Genomic DNA, 18,716 nt, shown 5'->3' on the forward strand with positions numbered 1-18,716 from the left:
TACACAAATACCACGTTAGTTTAAAAGAACAAGATAAATAAAGATAAATAAGGATAAAAAATTATGGAAGATAAATAAATAAGTAAGTGAAGACAAGTGAGGTATGCAGATGTCGATGTCCACCACAATAAAAACAGAACTCACCTTTTTAAAGTATAAGTGAGGTTTTTCCTCTGGTATTTATATGTGTTTAACATGCATCGACTTCTGTGAATCATAACATTTCATGGCAAAGACTTGGTTTAAGGTTGAATCTGGGGTCAGGATTAAGCAAGTAGTAGTTATAGTTGGGCAAACCTCTGCCTTCAGCAGCTGAGCATCGCCGTGGAGATGAGAGCATCATGTGCTCATGTCTAACAGACACACAACGCTGTGACAGTCAACAAACAAACACATCGTTTGATTTCTGACAGCGTTTTATTTTTCCTGTTATCAGAGATCGTTAAGGTGTCTAAAACACACTAGATCAGTTGTTGCTGCTACTCATCCTAATATATATGTGTTCCTTTTTGTTCCTTTTACGGATGATGTCTGTGTTATGTGGAGTGTAGCATAACTGGTTTCTATGCTTTAGCTTTCTTAAAGTAATCAAGAGTTACTAACAGTTATACAGATTTGATTTAGATGCCAGCCTAAGCTGCAGGCTTTCAAAGCTGGACTAAGTTACAGGGTCAGTAATCTCTACACAACAAAGCTGAAGATATCTGCTAGGATTAGCTGGTGCACACCCACGCAGTAGCATTATCTGATAGTGTGTACACCCTTTAGTAATGTCTCCTCAGCCCTACAGCTTCACGCTTCAAGTTCATAAGGCCACACTGTGCTGCCCTGTTTGCTTTTCTGTTAACAAATAAGTGTGAATCTATGACATTTAATAACATTTTTCCATAGTACAGTCTGTGTTTGTATTGGCCGGTGTGTCTGGGGGAAGCCACAGAGGGAGCGTTTGTCTGCGAGCTGAGTAACTGTGCTTTGGACTTGTGTGTGAATCCACGAGAAGCAGTTTACTGAGGAATGTCATTTAGGCATCAAATGCTTTAATTAAATGTTTAGCAAAATGAAAACTGCAAGATGGTTGAAAATGGACTAAAATGTGAAATATCTTCACTGTGGTCAGATTTGCCTGCAGGCTGGATCTGTAGATGAGACAAACCTTCAGCCTGGAGTCAGAGTATCATCCAGTTCAGAAAATTCCCCTCAAAGCTCGACTTCGCAGGCTGGTCACACTGAGGTGACGCCAAGGCTGGATCCAGTAAGCAGCGCTTCCCCTTTGAAGTCGCATCCTGATCCTCCCATACGTGATGGAAACGCCAAAGTATTGAACAATCATGCAGATCTAGATACAAATACTACAAGTTCAACCAACAGAGAAGCAGACGAGCCAAAGCCGGAACCGAGGCCTCGCTCTTCGACTGGAAATGAGCAGCTTTCCAAGTCGCATCTTAACATAACTGGGACGGGGAGCTCAGAAGCACAAACTGCCGAGATGACAGTTGCCAGCCCTAACATTCAGTCTGAGGACGCCACAGCTGCAGCTGCCTCATCAGGAACTCATACAGAAACAAAAACAGGGACGGTTTCATCTATTCCTGCTTCAGGATTCACCACAGAATCTGTTGCTTCCACTGTGGACCCTTTACCAGAAAAAGTGGAAACAGGCAAAATTAGACAACAGGCTTTGTCATCAGTGGTTACCAGTCCAGTCCCAGTAGTCGCTATTCCCTCCTTTAAAGACTTCAGAACAACAGAGGAAGACGTATCAGTGGAAAGGGCAGCTACGGTTGTAACCCCCACACTACAAAGTGGAGAAGCTCTGAGTCCCAGGGTCACAGAAACTGAGATGAGTAATGTTTCAGCCAGTGAGGAAATAGAAAAGGAGGCAATGGAAGACACGTTTGAGACTGTTTCACCCACAGGAAAAACAGTCCCGTTTCAAGGTGGAGATGGAGTTAATGGGACGGAGACAGATGAAAATGAAACAGATCCAGAGGTGGAGGAAGGGCATGCAGACGGTGACAGGTTTTACAGTCATCCCTCGCCTGATTTGATCTCCCAGTTTAGCACCGTAGGCTTCAGCATCCAGTCAGAGACTGAACCTCCACAGCAGACTGACAGAGCAGCGAATCCGCCTCCTACAAACACAGTCAGACGTCAAACACCTGGGATCAGAGGTCAAAGGGTAGGAATTTGTTCATGCTTTGCAGTAACTATGTATGAATAAGACTTGATTTCACTACTGTAGCTATTTTTACCTTTGTGGGTCTTGGTACTATAAACAAAGATTCATTCACATTGATTCAGAGTTTTAATGAAATTATAAACAAAGCACACAGGAAATTTTAATCACATTTGTCTGATATTCTCGGCTTATTTACGGCCGTGTCCTTGGATGAAATTGAATTTGCACAAAGCTGATTTGATGACTACGATGGCAGCATATATCTGTCAGTTCTAGCACCTAGAAAACCGTGTGTGTGTAGGGGAGGGGGGTTAGTCTCTCCAGTGAGATGCACTGGCTCCCTCCTCTGGCTAAACTGTGGCACTGTAACCCTCAGGCGTATTTGTAAGGTCATCAGCTACACTACACCTTTTTTCCTTTTCCCCCAACAAATATATATTTGGTTTATTGTACATAACACACCCCCAGTTACACTCATGTTCAGTGTGTCATCGTTTAAAGTATAGTTTTGTTAAAAGAAAATTGTACATAGTGCGATCAGCTACATGAAATGTAGCCATATAACAACTTTTGAGTGATAAACTTATTTTAGCAACTAACAGCTTCCTCTTTCCTGAGAACATACAGATGTAGAAAAGGGGAACCTCAGCTTTGAGTTCTTGGAATAACTTTGTACACACATGTAACCAGCTTGTATAAATAATCCATATCAGGAAGATCATAATAATCCCTCACCAAGTGAAAAATTAGAGATCAAAGTAGAAGTTTAAAAAGGGCTGGATACAGACCCGACTGAATACATGTAAATACAAGAGGAATAAAGTGGAATAAACAAAAGGCTAAATTAAATTAGAGATAATTAAATTATCTCTAAATGGTAAATGGCCTGCATTTGTATAGCGCTTTTCTAGTCCCTAAGGACCCCAAAGCGCTTCACACTACATTCACACACTGGTGATGGCAGCTACATTGTAGCCACAGCTGCCCTGGGGCGCACTGACAGAGGCGAGGCTGCCGGACACTGGCGCCACCGAGCCCTCTGACTGAAGGAAACTGTTTCCAGGGCCTACTCCGTGGATCGGCTTCCTCCGAGGCGTGGACGTCTATCAGCAGAGAATGTACCTTCACCTATCAGCAGAGAATGTCCCTTAGTCTGTAACACAGTCAAATATATTCTCAAGTAATGTTCAAGCATGCCATTCAGCGTGTTAGTACGAGCAGCTCGGGAGCAGCTTGGGAGAACAAGAAAACAGAGACTGCTTTAGATTGTCTTCCCAAAGTGACTCAACTTTATTCACAAGTACAACAGTTTATATAGAGGGTAAAATTCATGAGACAGCAGATTATCAGTTTAAACCAGTACAGACCAAGATAAGGCAGCGTCTTCCTGCCCTTGGGTGAAGAAGCATCCTTTGTGTAGTTTATTAGTTCAGCTACAATTGTGATTATCTCAGCGACATATTTTCAAGGCACAAAACGAAGAGTTCTTACATTAGTGAAATCTGAAACAAACCATTTGGCCTTCAACAGGCGTCTAAAAGATTAAGAAACTAATGTAGCTGAGGGAGTGATCTCTGTGGTATTTCAACCTTGTACCAGCCTGTGATTCTCACACATCAATTCTTGGGTCAAAGAGAAAAACAACTAAAACAAAGGGGCCTTATTGAATGACAGAGTTTTCCTGCATAATGTCACTATAAAACAATATCCAGTAAATGCTACCATGGTACTAAAATACCTAACACTGACCACCACCAGTAGGCAAACATGGGGTTAGTATCTTGCCCAAGGATATTTGGCATGCAGGCAGGAGGCAGCCTGGGATCGAACCACCGACCTTCTGATTAGTGGCTGACCTGCTCTGCCACCTGAGCTACAGCCACCCAAAATTATCTCTAATGTATTCAAACTGATAATAGCAAGGATAACAACCTGTAAACTGGTATTAACAATGAAACATAGTTGGGATGACGTCCATGCCCAGAATGAATAGAATGAATGAAAGCAGATAATTCACACGAAGACATATTAAATGAAATAGAGAGATGCATAAGGTATATTAAGGTTGTGTCATCGTTCAGCCAAGGAAAGTGTGTGAGAAGGAAAATGTCTCCAGCTTGGGAAAGGGTGAAACTGCAGATCACCCGCAGCGCTTGATGGATACAAAATAAAATATAAATAAAATATTGTAATATACTATTGCTGTTATATATATATGTATATGTATATATATATATATTAGGGGTGCAACGATATTCGTATCGATATTGAACCGTTCGATACAGTGCTTTCGGTTCAGTACGCATATGTATCGAACAATACAACATTTGTAATTTATTTTATCAACTTTCCTTCTGACGATGCTGTCTGTGTTGAGCGCTCAGTGAATCTGTGTTTGACTACTCCGCCTAGGCTGCACTGTCGAGCGCAGATCCACTGAGCGCTCAACACAGACAGCATAGACAGAAGGAAGAGCGCAGGGCAAGCTAGCGAGACAGAAGTTAAGCTCTCCTTGCAAGATGGACCTCCCCCACCCTCATTCAGATCTGGCGTTTGGAATTATTTTGGTTTTCATGTGACGTATGACCCTGAAGGTAAGCGAGTCATGGACTAAAGTAAAAGTATGTTGGATGTGCCATGCAATGCTTAATTACATTGGTGTGAACTAGTGTGTTAGCGCAGTTAGCTCGTTAACGTGTTGGCCGTCTAGCCCCATGCACGGGGCGATCGGCGGTAGCTCGTTAACGGAGATTTGCCGTGTTGTGGCGTTAAGGTCATTTCAACGAGATCAACCTGAAAGCACTAGTGGGAACACAACGAATATGACTGCACATTTACACCGACATCATCCTAGTGCAAAGACAAAAACAACAAGCATGCTACAAACTTTAGCCGAGTCATTTAGACAGCTGTTAGCACAGGATTCTCCTTATGCTGCTGAGAATATAGCCCAGAAGAAGCGGATAGTATAGCTTTTATTTTGGAAAGAGACATTTCTCTGTAATAAACTCTCTTTTCCAAAGATGAGTGATTCCTCAATCAGATACAGGGCTCGCAAAATCGCTAGCCCTACGTCCCGGAGCTAGCGATTTTTTCAGTCGGGCTACCGAAATCTATCTCTGCCCTGCCCGTCGGGCTATTGTAGGAAGGAAATATATGTCAATGCTTTTGCATTCTTTCAGAAATATAGCTGGGTAATTATGTCATTGGCATCGGTGAGCCACTGTCAATATGTGACATATTGAAATCGCGTTTGAATTTGCGCTTGTTTTTTTGCTTTCACTTTGCAATCGTGCGAACTGTGTATAGAGAGCAACAGCACTGATCTGTGAGTGATGATAATTTGTGCACCAATTCCTCTGACATCGTCTTATTAATCGTTAGCTTACTATGCAAACATGACAAGTGAAATCTCCCGCAGCTTGAACATGTGAGAGGTTGATCCCGCAGAGAATCGCTGAGCTTATGTGAGTCCGTGTGTAAAAGTAGCAGGATATATATTTTAGTTCTGCTGAGCCAAATAAGACAGGTCAGGGTGAAGAAGTGACAGCCAAAGAAAAGCTTACCACAAAACGGAGAAGTTATGACAAATCAGACTATAAGGCAAAAAGAAAGTGCAGCTTTATGGTTTCATGGACAAAAGAATTTCTGTGGCTGCGATATGATGAGCTAAATAACCAGGGCTGCACATAAGTGGTCCGCAGGTGCGCATTCGCTGTCAAAATAAAAAACACGCACAAGGGTTAGGGTTAAATTTAAAAACTGTACTTTTGAGTTAAAATATATATTTATAATTTTAATAAATGACAAATTAAAAAGGCATGAACATTTTTTTGTATCGAAAAAATATCGAACCGTGACACCAAAGTACCGAACCGAACCGTGAATTTTGTGTATCGTTGCACCCCTAATATATATATATATATGTATATAAATAAAGATAATAACATTAATAATGACATAATATTAATATGAAGAGGCACCTCAGTCAGTTATGATGTGAGGTGGATAATTGTTAGAAGTAGTCTGCATCAAGCTTAAGGTTTGCTCAAGTTCAGTACAACGACATATGAGATGAAGGAAATAAAGAAAATATCTAAACTAATTAAGTGCATAGAGGCAGCTGACCTGCTTGAAAACCTGTCATCCTAGATGAGACTTTGCTGAGATGTAGAGCACACCTATACTAACAACTAATAAGCTAAACCCTGTAGACAACAGCTAAAGCTACAGGATTGAGAAGCTGAATTAAATATGTGGACACTGCTAAGCTGATGAGCAAGTTACACATTTTGCTGCATGCTATTAAAGCTCACACATGCAGCTGTCTGTGAGCTCAGTTTTTTCCTCACACTTCTGATTTGTTTCTGGCAGGCAGCAGTTTTTTTTGTGTCCTGACTCGTGTGTAAAGCGTTCATGCCATCAGCAACTTGTTTTTGTTTTTTTGTTGGTTTGAAAAACACATTTGTGATCATACTTGTGGATCACAGTGACACATAATGATTAGGCATATGATTTACTAATGTCTTGTTTTAGAGCTGTGAGCAGTGCATCCACATTGAGATTAAAAGCCTGGTGCAGACTTTATATGAAGCTGCTATAGGAAGAATGGAACCTTGTGGGAAAAGTTCAAATAAAGAAGTTTTTTTAAATCCTAACTTAAAAGTTTGAAATATGTAAGATGTGTGAATTCTTTGAAAAAAATAGAAATGACCTAAAATGCCTTAAATAAAAATGTAGTGTTGCATCTACAAAGAAGAAGAAGACAGTAACTTAAAACTAGCATTACAGACAAATACAGTTTTAGCATTGCCTGACTATGTATGATAAGCCTTTCTACCTGCATGTAGATGGAGGAGCAGGTTACATGAAAGCAGTTTTAACACAGGCATTTGGAGAAAAACAAAAGAAAGTAATAACTTGCAACTACTTAAGCTAACTGGCAACACTGTAGAGAGTCTTTGTGAGGTAAATATGGAGACGGTTTTAATGTTCTGTCAAAATGCCAAATTTCATCTTTAGTGCATAATATAAAGTTTTGGAGAATCTTGAGAAACAATACGGGAGAAACTGCCTGTGGTATGAGGCATCACAAAAATTCAATTACTAGTGAAACTCATGGAAGCCAACTGCTTGAGACGATGGACCCAAACAAATCTCGTCGGCAGCTTAAAAGCCAGCTTCCGAGATTTGTTTGGGGCTGCAGCGCATGTTTCAGAGGTTGTTTGCACAAAGATCCCAAAAGCATCTTTGGTACCTCCTTCAGGAGGAACCATCCAGACATCATTCTCTTCATTAAAGGTCTTGCGTATCTCAGAAAGCTAATCGAATACAATGTTCTACACCTATTAAAATAGCAAGGCTTCACATTAAAAGCTCCCATGCAGAAGGTAAAATACCTGCATCTGCTCCAGATGTGTAAAAACATGTGTGATAAGTCAAAAACTAGTGCAACACATCAAATTCATAATGAGTGTGTATTTAAAAGAAATTCTAGTTTTACCCATCATGTTCACTTTGTAGTAATCTTAGTTAAAATCATTTTGGGTTCACATGATCCAATGACTCAGCTCTACTGTTTGTTTCAGGGATTGCACGGTTTACCTGGTCTACCGGGACCTAAGGGAGATAAAGTGAGTGTTAAATTAAACTTAATAAAATTCATCTTGGTGTAATTTAAGCACTTGTTCATAAATAGATATTGCAATGAGCTCGGAAGCATGGCTTACAATTGCGTTAATCTTCTTTTTTAGTTTTTTAGAGGCGTAGATTTGTTGGTTTCTTTTCACATTCACGTGTTTGTATTTTTCTTGGTGGTAAATTGTCTTCATGAATCTTTAATAAACTTTAAGTAAAATGTCAAATTCTTGTTCTTGTTCTTGGTTTTGTTTTGGGGGGTTTGTCTTCTAAGGGATACCCAGGCGTGATGGGCAGGACCGGGCAGACTGGATACAGAGGCCCCGTTGGTCCAGCTGGGATGCCGGCTATTGTTGTGTTTAAAACTTCTGAAGAAGAGTGGGAGGCTTTCAAGGTGAGCTGCTGCTGTGTTTGATGAAATGAAAACTATTTTAACAGACGTGTTCCAAGACTGAGCATATTTAATAAAAACAGGAGATGTACATTCTTCTGCTTAGCAAATGTAAGAAGTGTTAGTTTTAGTAAAATTGTTTAAATATTTATTTCTTGAATGTGTCATTTTTTAAGGATTTTTTTTAACATTATAAGATACTTTTGCTTGACAAATATATAGAGAACTGAAATAAGTGAAATCAGATTAACTGAGAGACAGGAAAATACAAACGTGATCCTTCTGGATCCACTGAATCATTTCATGTGCGATCTAGAAGAGACTGACTTGTTTCATTTGTACTGACTACGATATATAAGCAGTTTTAATGTTATTGGATCTTTAATTTTTCAGTGTCTGCTTGTGTTTCATTATATCACATGTTTGTCCACTTTCACTGCTGACGGATGCGTTCTTATAACTGTGACAATTTAAATCGGTAATTATTTCAGAGCCTATAGTTACCACTGCTGTGTTATTATTTTTAAAGTTTGTTTTTGTCAGGGTAAGTATGAATAAGCTTTTCTTTCTGTGTGTGAACGCTCAGTAATCATGATTGAAAAAATCCATTCTTCACTGTTTTCTTGCAGAAAAAGCAAATTTACAAAAAGCTGGTGTCCTCGTGGCCGGTAGGCGTTTGTTTTATAACATGAATGCACCTAAAATGACTTTTTACAGTAACTCCTTTCTTATAGCAGCTGAACTTTGGTACTCTGAGAAGATTATTTTTTAGGTTAATCAAAAAATTATTCTTTGCACATTTTCATTTGAATGTTATAATAAGACATGTTGTGCCTGAGCTGTAACACTGTGTGTTTTTGTTCTCAGAGACTTAAAGGGCCTCCGGGTCCTCCCGGACCTCCTGGAGATGATGGACCAATTGTAAGTAGACAAAGACATTATGGCTAAATTCAACTTGAAAGTTTTACCTGACAATACAAATAAAGGACTGTAACTAGACTCCAGTGGTTACTTTTTCTCCAGGGACTACCTGGAATTCCTGGAAAGCAAGGACCTAAAGGAGTTCAAGGAATCATCGTACGTTTCTCTGATTTGTTTTTGTTTTTTTGCATCTGATTACTTGAGTGCAGGATCATGGGGCTCACATCATGACAACTAAAAATAAGTGTAAGGCAAAGAACATGCTAAGGTTCACGCACATATTGCAAAATGAGATGATTAATGCTTTATTGCAAAGCAGCTGACTATGTAAATATCAAATGTTTTTAGCGTGATTAGGATGATCAGTAGGGTGATAACTTGTATATTATTCTAGCGATATTATGGTGGATTAAGACATTAATATGATGCTTAAGTGGATGCTGGCTTGTTGTGGTTGGTCAGGACAGAGGTTTTAATATTTCCTGGATATATTTTAGTAGTAATAGGAATTCTGGGTAGAAGCAAATTTATATTGAATAGAGAGGAAAGATATTACTACTATTGTCTGTAAATCTGCTCTGTAATGTCTCGTGATTATTCTTCTACCTACTTTACATGTTGCGTTGTACTCCAGGGCAGTCCTGGTCCACAGGGTATCCTGGGTCCCCCGGGCCGACCTGGAAGAGACGGGACCCCAGGACACAATGCTGACCCGGGCCCTTCAGGTTTACCTGGAGAGCAGGTAAATCTCCTGGAAAACATGTATTTATTTCTTTTTAGTTTCCATGTATGGATTTAAGTTAGTCATACTGGTGCCTGGGGAATTAACTCCTTAGTTGTCCTTACAGGGTCCCAAAGGCTACACAGGAGAGCAGGGCAGCAAAGGGGAGCTGGGTGAGTGGGTAAGATTGTCCTGAACTTATAATGTTATCAGGATTATAACTATGGAGGCTTTAGCATGCACGTGCATAGACAGCATACATTCTCTGGCCTTTTTATTAGATACACCTGTTCAACTGCCTGTTAAAGGCAAATATCTAATCAGCCAATCACATTGCAGCAACTCAGTGTATTTAAGAACGTAAACATGGTCAAGATGACCTGCTGAAGTTCAAACTGAGCTTCAGAATCAGGAAGAAAGGTTATTTGAGTGTATGATATGGTTGTTGGTGCCAGACAGGCTGGTCTGTGTATTTCAGAAACGCCTGATCAACCATCACTAGTCTTTACACAGAGCTGATAGGAAGGCAGCAGTAATTCAGATAACTACTTATTAGGCCTGAGGTACACAAGAGACCTCTCTGGATGGACAAGAGAGACGGGCTACAGAAAAAGACCACAGCAGCTGCCATTACTGTCAGCTGGTCTGATGAGTCTCACCTATCAGATGGTAGAAGGCATGGATCCGTCCTGCCTTGTATCAACAGTTCAGTATAATGTTGTTGGCTCACCTGGTCCCCTCAGCACCAACTGAGCATCGTTTGAGTGCCACAGCCTGCCTGAGTCTTGTTGTTGACCATGTCCAGCCCTTACTGACTCGCCATCACAAAGTTCAAAGCACCTCAAACTGTTTTCTTGGACGTCGATGTAATGAAATGGCTTTCACAGTCACGAGGAACCTGTCACGGACTGAGTGGACTGAGTGAGGTGGATCCAGCAGCAGACACGGGCGAGAAGACGGAACTGAACTTTGAACGAAAGGCGAGCTTTTATTATGGCTGAAACAAAGTGGCCAAAACAGCTGGCACGACGCGGCAATAGTAATAATAATAGTAATAATAATACATTTTATTTGAGGGCGCCTTTCAAAAGAACAAAATTAATAAAAGGAGCAATAGTCATAAAATACATAAAATAAGTTAAAATTGCAAAACAGAACTTGACAACAGATAAAATCGGCACTAAAGTGAATAAGCCAGTTTGAACAGATGTGTTTTGAGCTGTGACTTAAATACTGGAAGAGAGTTTATATTTCTTATGGCTGGTGTCACGGCCTTTTATGTTCCAAACGCCAAAAAAGTCCAAGAAAAGGCCGTGGGTGGCAACGGGAGGTTTGTTTTCGAACGCACTTCTGACTCCATTGTTTAAAAAATCATCTGCTGTTTATTTCGTGGAAAATTATAAACAAAAATCAACCAAATAACTTCTTAAAACTTAAAATTAAACGTAGGTTAACTTAATTTGCTTTAACAACTTCAAAAGTGGTCAAAAAAATCATTTTTCGTCTTCCCATCAGACGTTTGGCAAACAAAAACCATCTTTACCACCCCAGGGTGCTCTTAATCCCCTGATTAATGGGAGGGTCCATAAGCCAATAAACCAATCACTTTCCAAAAAACTTTTCCAATAAAATGAATTACAAATTTACATAACAAAACTAGGTCAGCATATTCCTACAACTTTAAAGAAAAAACAAAAATGAATACAAATTGCATTTTATAAACATTCAACAAAAACGGCCACAACAGCTGGAGGAAGAGAGTTCCAGAGCCGAGGAGCGGAGCGACTGAAGGCTCTGATCCCCACAGTGGTGAGATGAGGGCGGGAAACAGTGGTGATATGAAGCAGGTCACACAAATAGGAAGGAGCAGATTTATGGATACACTTGTGTGCGAGAAGTAAGACTTTAAAGTTTATCCTGGCTTCTCCGGGCAACCAGTGAAGCTGCTGAAGAACTGGGGTAATATGAGCTCTTGAACAAATGAACAAAGGGAGACGGAGGACTTAAATACACACATGAGGTGATCAGGAGAGGTGGAGACACGTGAGGACACAGCTGACTCAAATGAAAATATAAGGACAACACAGGGGAGAGAAACACTGGACACGCTAACATGAGACACGGACCTTCAAAGTAAAACAGGAAACATGACAAGCACAGACTAGACGCTGAACTAAACCTAAGAACAAAACTCTTAACCAGAATAACACTGAAAATTAGGATTACATCTTCAAAACAGGAGAACTAAAGAATAAAAAAAAAACATAATACAGAAAAAACACCGAAACACATGAAACTAAAACTGCTGAGTCAAAATGACCCAGCACCATGAAACCACTAGAAATCTGTATCTAATGATTTGGCCAGTGAGTGTGTATCTGTCTCCCTTTGCATTCAGCGACAGCCACTTATTTGTGCAGCTTGCTCATACTATTATAACTGTATATGTTAAAGTGTCAAAGATTTATATTAAGAGTCAAACATTTTCTCTGCCTGCAGGGTTATCAGGGCGAGGCGGGGTCACAGGGACCCAGAGGACAGAAAGGAGACAAGGTCAGACGAGTCATCTGTAGAACTGCTGTCGTTTTGCAGGAAGGCTGCACGGGATTCTGATCCGTGTCTTTGTGCCTACAGGGAAATAAAGGAGTCAGAGGCCACGCTGGGCTTCCTGGCTACATAGTAAGCTCAGATGACCAGCTCCATTCCCAGCACATTCAAAAAGTTGCTTTTTATTACTTAATATTTGTAAAACAGATGACTTAAATTAATTTTTGCTCTCAAATTATGTACATTTTAAAGCTACATCTGAAAAGTCCAATGTTTACAGGGCACGTCCGGAGCAAGAGGTCCTCCCGGTTTCCCAGGACCGTCAGGGCCTTCGGTCAGTGTCACACAAACAGATAGAAAAAATGATCTGTGTTGGTGTTTCTACTGTTTCTACTTTGCATTCATTGTTGCTTTTCATTGTTTTCAGGGACAAACTGGGGATTTAGGCTTCTGTGGTCCGAGAGGCCCTCCGGTAAGTTATATCCTCCCACAAAACCATCACACTGAAAATTATTTTTAATTAAACATGAGATACTATTAATGAGCATCTATTAATCTGCCTTCTTTTCAGGGCAAAATGGGTCCCGGAGGAGGAAAAGGTGTCCGAGGAATTACAGGACCAACAGTAAGTAAAGTAAACAAACTCAAAGTGGTGTTTGTTTGTTTTTTAAAGACATTTATAGAGCAATTATTTAAACTGTCAGGGTCATCAGGGTGAAATGGGCCCCAGAGGAGCAGCTGGGTCACAGGTGAGAAAACACTTATATTTGCTCCCTTTCTAGCAGACGTTGTCACTTACCTCAGTAAATGTCCAAAATATACATACGTGCATTGCTTTAGGGAGAGCCCGGTCCGGATGGAACAGTCGGGTTTCCTGGTGTTCGTGGCCCTCAGGTATTAGTAAAGCTTTTGTATAGCATGAAATGATCACGTGTGAAACAACCAACACGTTGTTCAGCGTTTGGTAAATGAAAGTTGCACGTTTTTGGTGTGGTCACGTGTAGTTTGTGAACAAAGGAAGGTGAAAATGAGATAATATTGATTAAAAACGAGAGTAGGAAGATAAACCTGAGTAAATCTTTTTAGGAGTAAAAAAAAAAAGTTCTTTATCACATGTTGAAAAATTAATTGTGAGTAAAACACTTTGATCAATGACCTCACAGGGAAACCCAGGCCCTAATGGACCTCCAGGTCCTAAAGGTAGCACTGTGAGTATACTTGAAGACATAAAATGTCAAACTGGTTTGTGAACGTACGCAGTTACCAGTTCGGGTCACTGCCGTTTGAATTTTCTGTTTTTTACATTTCACCAGGGTGATCCAGGAGATGAAGGGGAAGTAGGTCAACCTGGACCACCTGGACTAAACGTAAGATAATTAGACTAAAGAGTAAGTGTGCTGTGCAGCGTTTGTTTACGCTGTAGTGAGTTTACCTGAGCAATGTCCCCTTATTTTAGGGAGCCAGTGGGAATCCAGGAAAGCCTGGATCCTCAGGTGATCCCGTAAGATTACTTAAAAGAATTTAATTTCTCACTCTTGCTAAAATGGTTACAACCTTTATAATGCATGACATTAATTGATGTTCCCTTTTGGTCTCCTGAGCTGTTGTTTTCTGTTTACTTATGTGTTTCTGTCACCACCAGGGTGTCAAATCCAGGAGAGGTGAGAAGGGGGATCCAGGATTCAAGGGAGCCCAGGTAATTTTCTTGTCCATCTGTCCGGTCTGTGGTTGGTTAACTGATCAGATCAGTGAATCAGCTTGTTTTGTTTGTTCAGGGTCCTCGTGGACCTCCAGGTAAACTGGGATCAAAGGGGCACGCAGGGCCAACGGGACTTGAGGGACTTGGAGGATATGCAGGGCTACCAGGACTTCCTGGACCTGCTGTGAGTGTAAAAAATAAATATATATTTAAAAAAACATGCTCACTTATGATGCTAAAGCTTCTGTAATATCAGATCTTATTTCATATCTTCATCCAATGTTGTAGGGCTTTGATGGCATCATGGGAGAGCCAGGGAAGCAGGGAAAAGATGGCTCCAAGGTGAGTTTGAGCAAATAGTTGAATCTGTTTATCTTGACTCTTTTTCTTTGCTGAAAAGTGAATTTTGTTGTGCAAATATGATGTGATGTAGGGAAACCGAGGACCAGCTGGTATTCAAGGAAGTCCTGGATCTCGAGGCAATAAGGTAAGGAGTCTGAATAATTCATATCTATAAAAATAAATGAGTGTTGTCAGCGTTAATCTCGTTAAATTGACGTTAACGCCATAACCGCATTAACGCGGCAAATCTCAGTTAACGACTTACCGCGGATCACCCCGTGCGTGGGGCTGCATGGCGTCAACACATTAGCGCGGTTAGCTTTTTAACGCGTTAATGCAGTTATGGCTGACAGCACTAAAATACATCAATATATTTGCACAGAAATTTAGTTTGACAGAATGTTGCATATCTCAGTGTGACCTTAAAGATCAGAGGCCAAACTTGGTATTTAACCCTTTAAGACCTACCATAGAACCAAGTCCGCCAGAGCTTATATTATATTTTTACATGCTGTGGAGCCATTTTTGGGAGTATTTCAAGTTGCTATACATCAATACAACCATTATAGCCCAAATTTTAATAATATGTATGCATTAAGTGCATAGTAATTACATAAATTCCAAAAAGTGCAATAAACTACAAAAAAATTGAAAATCGTTTTTGTTTTTTTAACATATATTTCTAGTTAGAGAAATTTAAGAGGCTTATCCCTCAAAACTGTAAATACAAAAAAGTTGCACAAAATAGTTTCCCACCACAGGAAATTTATTTTGAGTGTCTTCATAGTTTTATTTTTGAAATACACCAATTTTTATATACTGCAGGAAAAACAAAAATAAATATTATAATGCAAATTTGCAAAAACAAACAGCATATGCATCAAAATAAACTATTTCCAGCAGTGCAATATGAGTCCTAAGCATCTCAGAAACGACACAGAAAGTCATAAAGTCAAACATAACTTTTAAAAACACCAGTATAGGCTCATGAGGCCCTGATAGTAAAAAAAACTACATTTCCGCAAAATGACATTACTTCCGGTTTCGGGCAGTGCTGATGGACATAGGAAGTGTTATGAACAGCTGATCGGATCGGCAAAGGGTGTTTCTGGAATATTATGTTTTTGTTGCTGCAAGTGCTTTTTATGCAGTTTTTGCAAAGCTATATGTGGAAGGAAACTGTGACCGAGGACAAGCTGATGGCATAAGATGTAAGTACAACTCCTCCGATTTCATATGCAAAAAAAATTATTGCGCTACCTTACGTGGTTGCAGAGCTACCGGGATTTAAAAATAGTTACGCAAAACAGAGCGTGCCTGCACCGACTGGCTTTAAAGGGTTAAAAGACATTTTAAAAAGCAAAGTCAACATAAAATTGCAAAGGAGGTGTTTTTCAGCTTTTTCTTACTTTTAATATTTCCAAAAATATGTGAACTGTAGTATTGTAGAGGGAGCAGTGTTGTAACATTTCTTAACCATTAACAGTCATTCTTCTTGTCAAAGGGTCGGGAAGGTCGAGCGGGATTTTCTGGAATCCCTGGTCCTGTTGTGAGTATAAGTGACAACATGTTCAGTATAGATACTTATGTTTGTATTATTTATGTATTTATTTGTTATTGCAGGGACAGATGGGGACATCAGGAGAGAGGGGACTTCAAGGAGAACCTGGTATTAAGGTTCCTATATGGTTAAAGTTCTTACTCTGTACTTGCATGACTGCGCTGTTAATTGTTGTTTTTTTTACATCTGTGACTGAAGGCATCGACCAATCAGTGCATTGAAAAAGCTCTTACTATTGCATTAAACAGAGGCATGTCAAAGAGTTCACACTGTGTTTGCACCTGATTGTGTACCCCATCTGTTTAGGGGAAGATTGGAGTCCCGGGGATGCCGGGTTCAAAAGGCCTGAAGGTGACCATGCTGTACATGTAAACATTAGAGAAACACATGTTTATAGCTTTAAAACAGAATTGATCTATCCACCACACATGACATCTGCTTAAGCTACTATCCAGATGATGGCACTATTTATATACCTCCTCAGTCTCTATACTCCCAGCCGTTCTTTATGATCATCTGGTCGGCTACAAAGCAACGTTCCAGTAAGATTCAGGAACTTGTTTCATTGGCAGATTTTTTCACTTATTTCAAGGTAAAATATCTTGTATTCAGTGAAAAAATCTGCCAATGAAACAAGTTCCTGAATCTTACTGGAAAGTTGCTTTGTAGCTGATTTTGTCTTATTTTAAGTGTAATGAGATAATTTTGACTAGAAATAAGACAAATATACTTGCTGAGATTTTGAGTTTTTGCAGATACTCATTTCTCTGCATAATCATCTCTGATCTCTACTTACTTATGCTTTTGTTTGTTCTCTATTTTCTCTATTTTACTTTGTTTTAATGACTTACTGTTCAGTGTAATCATTTGCCATTGTTCCTTACTGTGAAGCACTTTGGTGTACCCCCTGGTTTTAAACGTGCTATATAAATAAAATTGTATTGTATTTATATGGATTTCAAATATATGGTAAATTTTAACTCCTTTTTTTTATTCACACTAGAAAAAACAAATAGAAAAAAGGAGACATTTCTTTCATTTTTCAGGGATTTAAAGGTCATCTGGGCCACAGGGGGCAGGATGGCAGTCGTGGAGCCTCGGTAAGACTAACCATGTGCTGTGTTTGGAACAGAAGCCTCCCTTATTAATGGGAATTATTTTTCTTTTTATGTATTTATTGTTGTGGGTTTGTTATTCCTACAGAACAAAATGGGTTAAGTGTTCCAGAATCAGATTTGATCCTTTCTTCTTTAGGTTAATAGTTAACATTTAATCTGTCAGAAATGATACTTGAGCAGTAATATTACCAGGGTAACAGATATTAAACTAATATGATCTTTGCTTCAGGGACCTGTTGGTGCAAATGGAGTGAATGGAGCGGTCGGACCTCCAGGACCTAAAGTGAGCTCGTCCTGTTATATGACAGCTGCATTTGCTTATCCTGGAGTGGGACAAGTTATTATCTCATGTTCTCATTTCCACAGGGAATGCCTGGAAAAACAGGACCTCCTGGATTCCAAGGCCCTGTAGGAAAGAGTGTAAGGCAATTTTTAAATTCTTGCTTCATGAAACATTGTTAGTATTTTTGGAGACTATGGGAGTGACTGTAATAAATGAATTCATTTATTTATTAAGATGAGGATCTAAAGTTTTACAACAGTGTCCTGTGATCACTCAGCACAGTGAATTATGTGACGTTAGGATCATAGCGTTGTGTCATTCGACTTCCAGGGAGAATCTGGCAGCAGAGGAACGAAGGGGACATCGGGACAGCCAGGAAGGAGAGTATGTTACTGTGCAGCTGTATGGAGAGTGTAGTGGCTATCTTTGTTTCTTCTTGGAGTTCTCTATTTCTCTTATATCTAAAATAAGAGTCTGGATGGACAAGAGGCTGTTTTACGCGTCGGTTTGTGCAACAACGACGGTAAAACCATCGTGTCGCTCCGCCATTCGCTTACTTTATTTCTCACAAACCTTTCACAACAAAAGCACCATATCCTTTTCAGGCTTTTCAAAATAAAACATGTAATAACTATAAATGGCGCTAACATTCCGGCCCCTAATTGTTACTGCTAAGGCATAACAATTACATATTAACACAATAAAGCGTCATTTAATATCAACACTCATAATCTAACTGGCTTAACCAAACATTATATGAAACATAAGTCATATGTGTTGAACATATATCTGTTACACATGAGGCTGATATTCAAACTGTTGCCTCCATTTCAAGCAACAAACATAACTTGTCGATAGGCCTCTCCAAAACGCTAGTTTTGGTTTTGACAAACACACGTCTGACAAGTCCATGTGAGTCTGGAACTGTTCTCTCAACCTTTCCCATTAACCAGGAACTTCTTGGTGCACTGTCATCAACTATGAGAACAACATCTCCTGGTCTCAGATTTCTCCTAGTCACTAACCACTTCTGTCTTTCTTGTAGAAGCGGCAAATACTCTTTAGTCCAACGCTTCCAAAAAATGTCTGACAGGTACTGCACCTGTCTCCACCTTTTTTTTGCATACAAGTCCTCTCTTTGAAACAATCCAGGTGGCAGTACTGGCTGCCCTTTAAGAAGAAGTAGATGATTAGGTGTAAGTGCGTCTAAATCATTGGGGTCATTAGACGCTCTTGTTATTGGCCTGCCATTGACAATTGCTTCAACTTCACATAGCAATGTCCGCAAGCATTCATCATCCAGAGGTTGCTGCTTTA

General features: G+C 39.8%; 1 protein-coding gene across 3 annotated transcripts in view; it reads left to right on the forward strand.

The window, feature by feature from the left end:
* The window catches only part of LOC147300923 (uncharacterized), a 38,285-nt gene that overhangs the window by 1,028 nt on the left and 18,541 nt on the right, over positions 1-18,716 (forward strand). The window contains exons 2-30 of one of the 3 annotated variants that reach the window (XM_086284143.1): positions 1,118-2,179; positions 7,768-7,812; positions 8,091-8,210; positions 8,837-8,875; positions 9,075-9,128; positions 9,231-9,284; positions 9,763-9,870; positions 9,977-10,030; positions 12,349-12,402; positions 12,484-12,528; positions 12,677-12,730; positions 12,824-12,868; positions 12,968-13,021; positions 13,101-13,145; positions 13,237-13,290; positions 13,560-13,604; positions 13,710-13,763; positions 13,853-13,897; positions 14,039-14,092; positions 14,172-14,279; positions 14,384-14,437; positions 14,529-14,582; positions 15,942-15,986; positions 16,061-16,114; positions 16,305-16,349; positions 17,045-17,098; positions 17,346-17,399; positions 17,483-17,536; positions 17,730-17,783. In XM_086284143.1, coding sequence (XP_086140269.1) covers positions 1,118-2,179; positions 7,768-7,812; positions 8,091-8,210; positions 8,837-8,875; positions 9,075-9,128; positions 9,231-9,284; positions 9,763-9,870; positions 9,977-10,030; positions 12,349-12,402; positions 12,484-12,528; positions 12,677-12,730; positions 12,824-12,868; positions 12,968-13,021; positions 13,101-13,145; positions 13,237-13,290; positions 13,560-13,604; positions 13,710-13,763; positions 13,853-13,897; positions 14,039-14,092; positions 14,172-14,279; positions 14,384-14,437; positions 14,529-14,582; positions 15,942-15,986; positions 16,061-16,114; positions 16,305-16,349; positions 17,045-17,098; positions 17,346-17,399; positions 17,483-17,536; positions 17,730-17,783 — 2,661 coding nt within the window. Of the gene's footprint in view, positions 1-1,117; positions 2,180-4,642; positions 4,774-7,767; positions 7,813-8,090; positions 8,211-8,836; positions 8,876-9,074; positions 9,129-9,230; positions 9,285-9,762; positions 9,871-9,976; positions 10,031-12,348; positions 12,403-12,483; positions 12,529-12,676; positions 12,731-12,823; positions 12,869-12,967; positions 13,022-13,100; positions 13,146-13,236; positions 13,291-13,559; positions 13,605-13,709; positions 13,764-13,852; positions 13,898-14,038; positions 14,093-14,171; positions 14,280-14,383; positions 14,438-14,528; positions 14,583-15,941; positions 15,987-16,060; positions 16,115-16,304; positions 16,350-17,044; positions 17,099-17,345; positions 17,400-17,482; positions 17,537-17,729; positions 17,784-18,716 lie in introns of those variants that run through there. The other 2 variants (XM_086284145.1, XM_086284144.1) reach the window with 2 other exon arrangements.

The sequence above is a fragment of the Aulonocara sp. 'chitande type north' Nkhata Bay genome, linkage group LG23, assembly GCF_057382095.1.
Source record: "Aulonocara sp. 'chitande type north' Nkhata Bay isolate Kocher_YH1m ecotype deep benthic linkage group LG23, A_spYH_male_GT1.1, whole genome shotgun sequence".
Classification (NCBI taxonomy): Eukaryota; Metazoa; Chordata; class Actinopteri; order Cichliformes; family Cichlidae; genus Aulonocara; species Aulonocara sp. 'chitande type north' Nkhata Bay.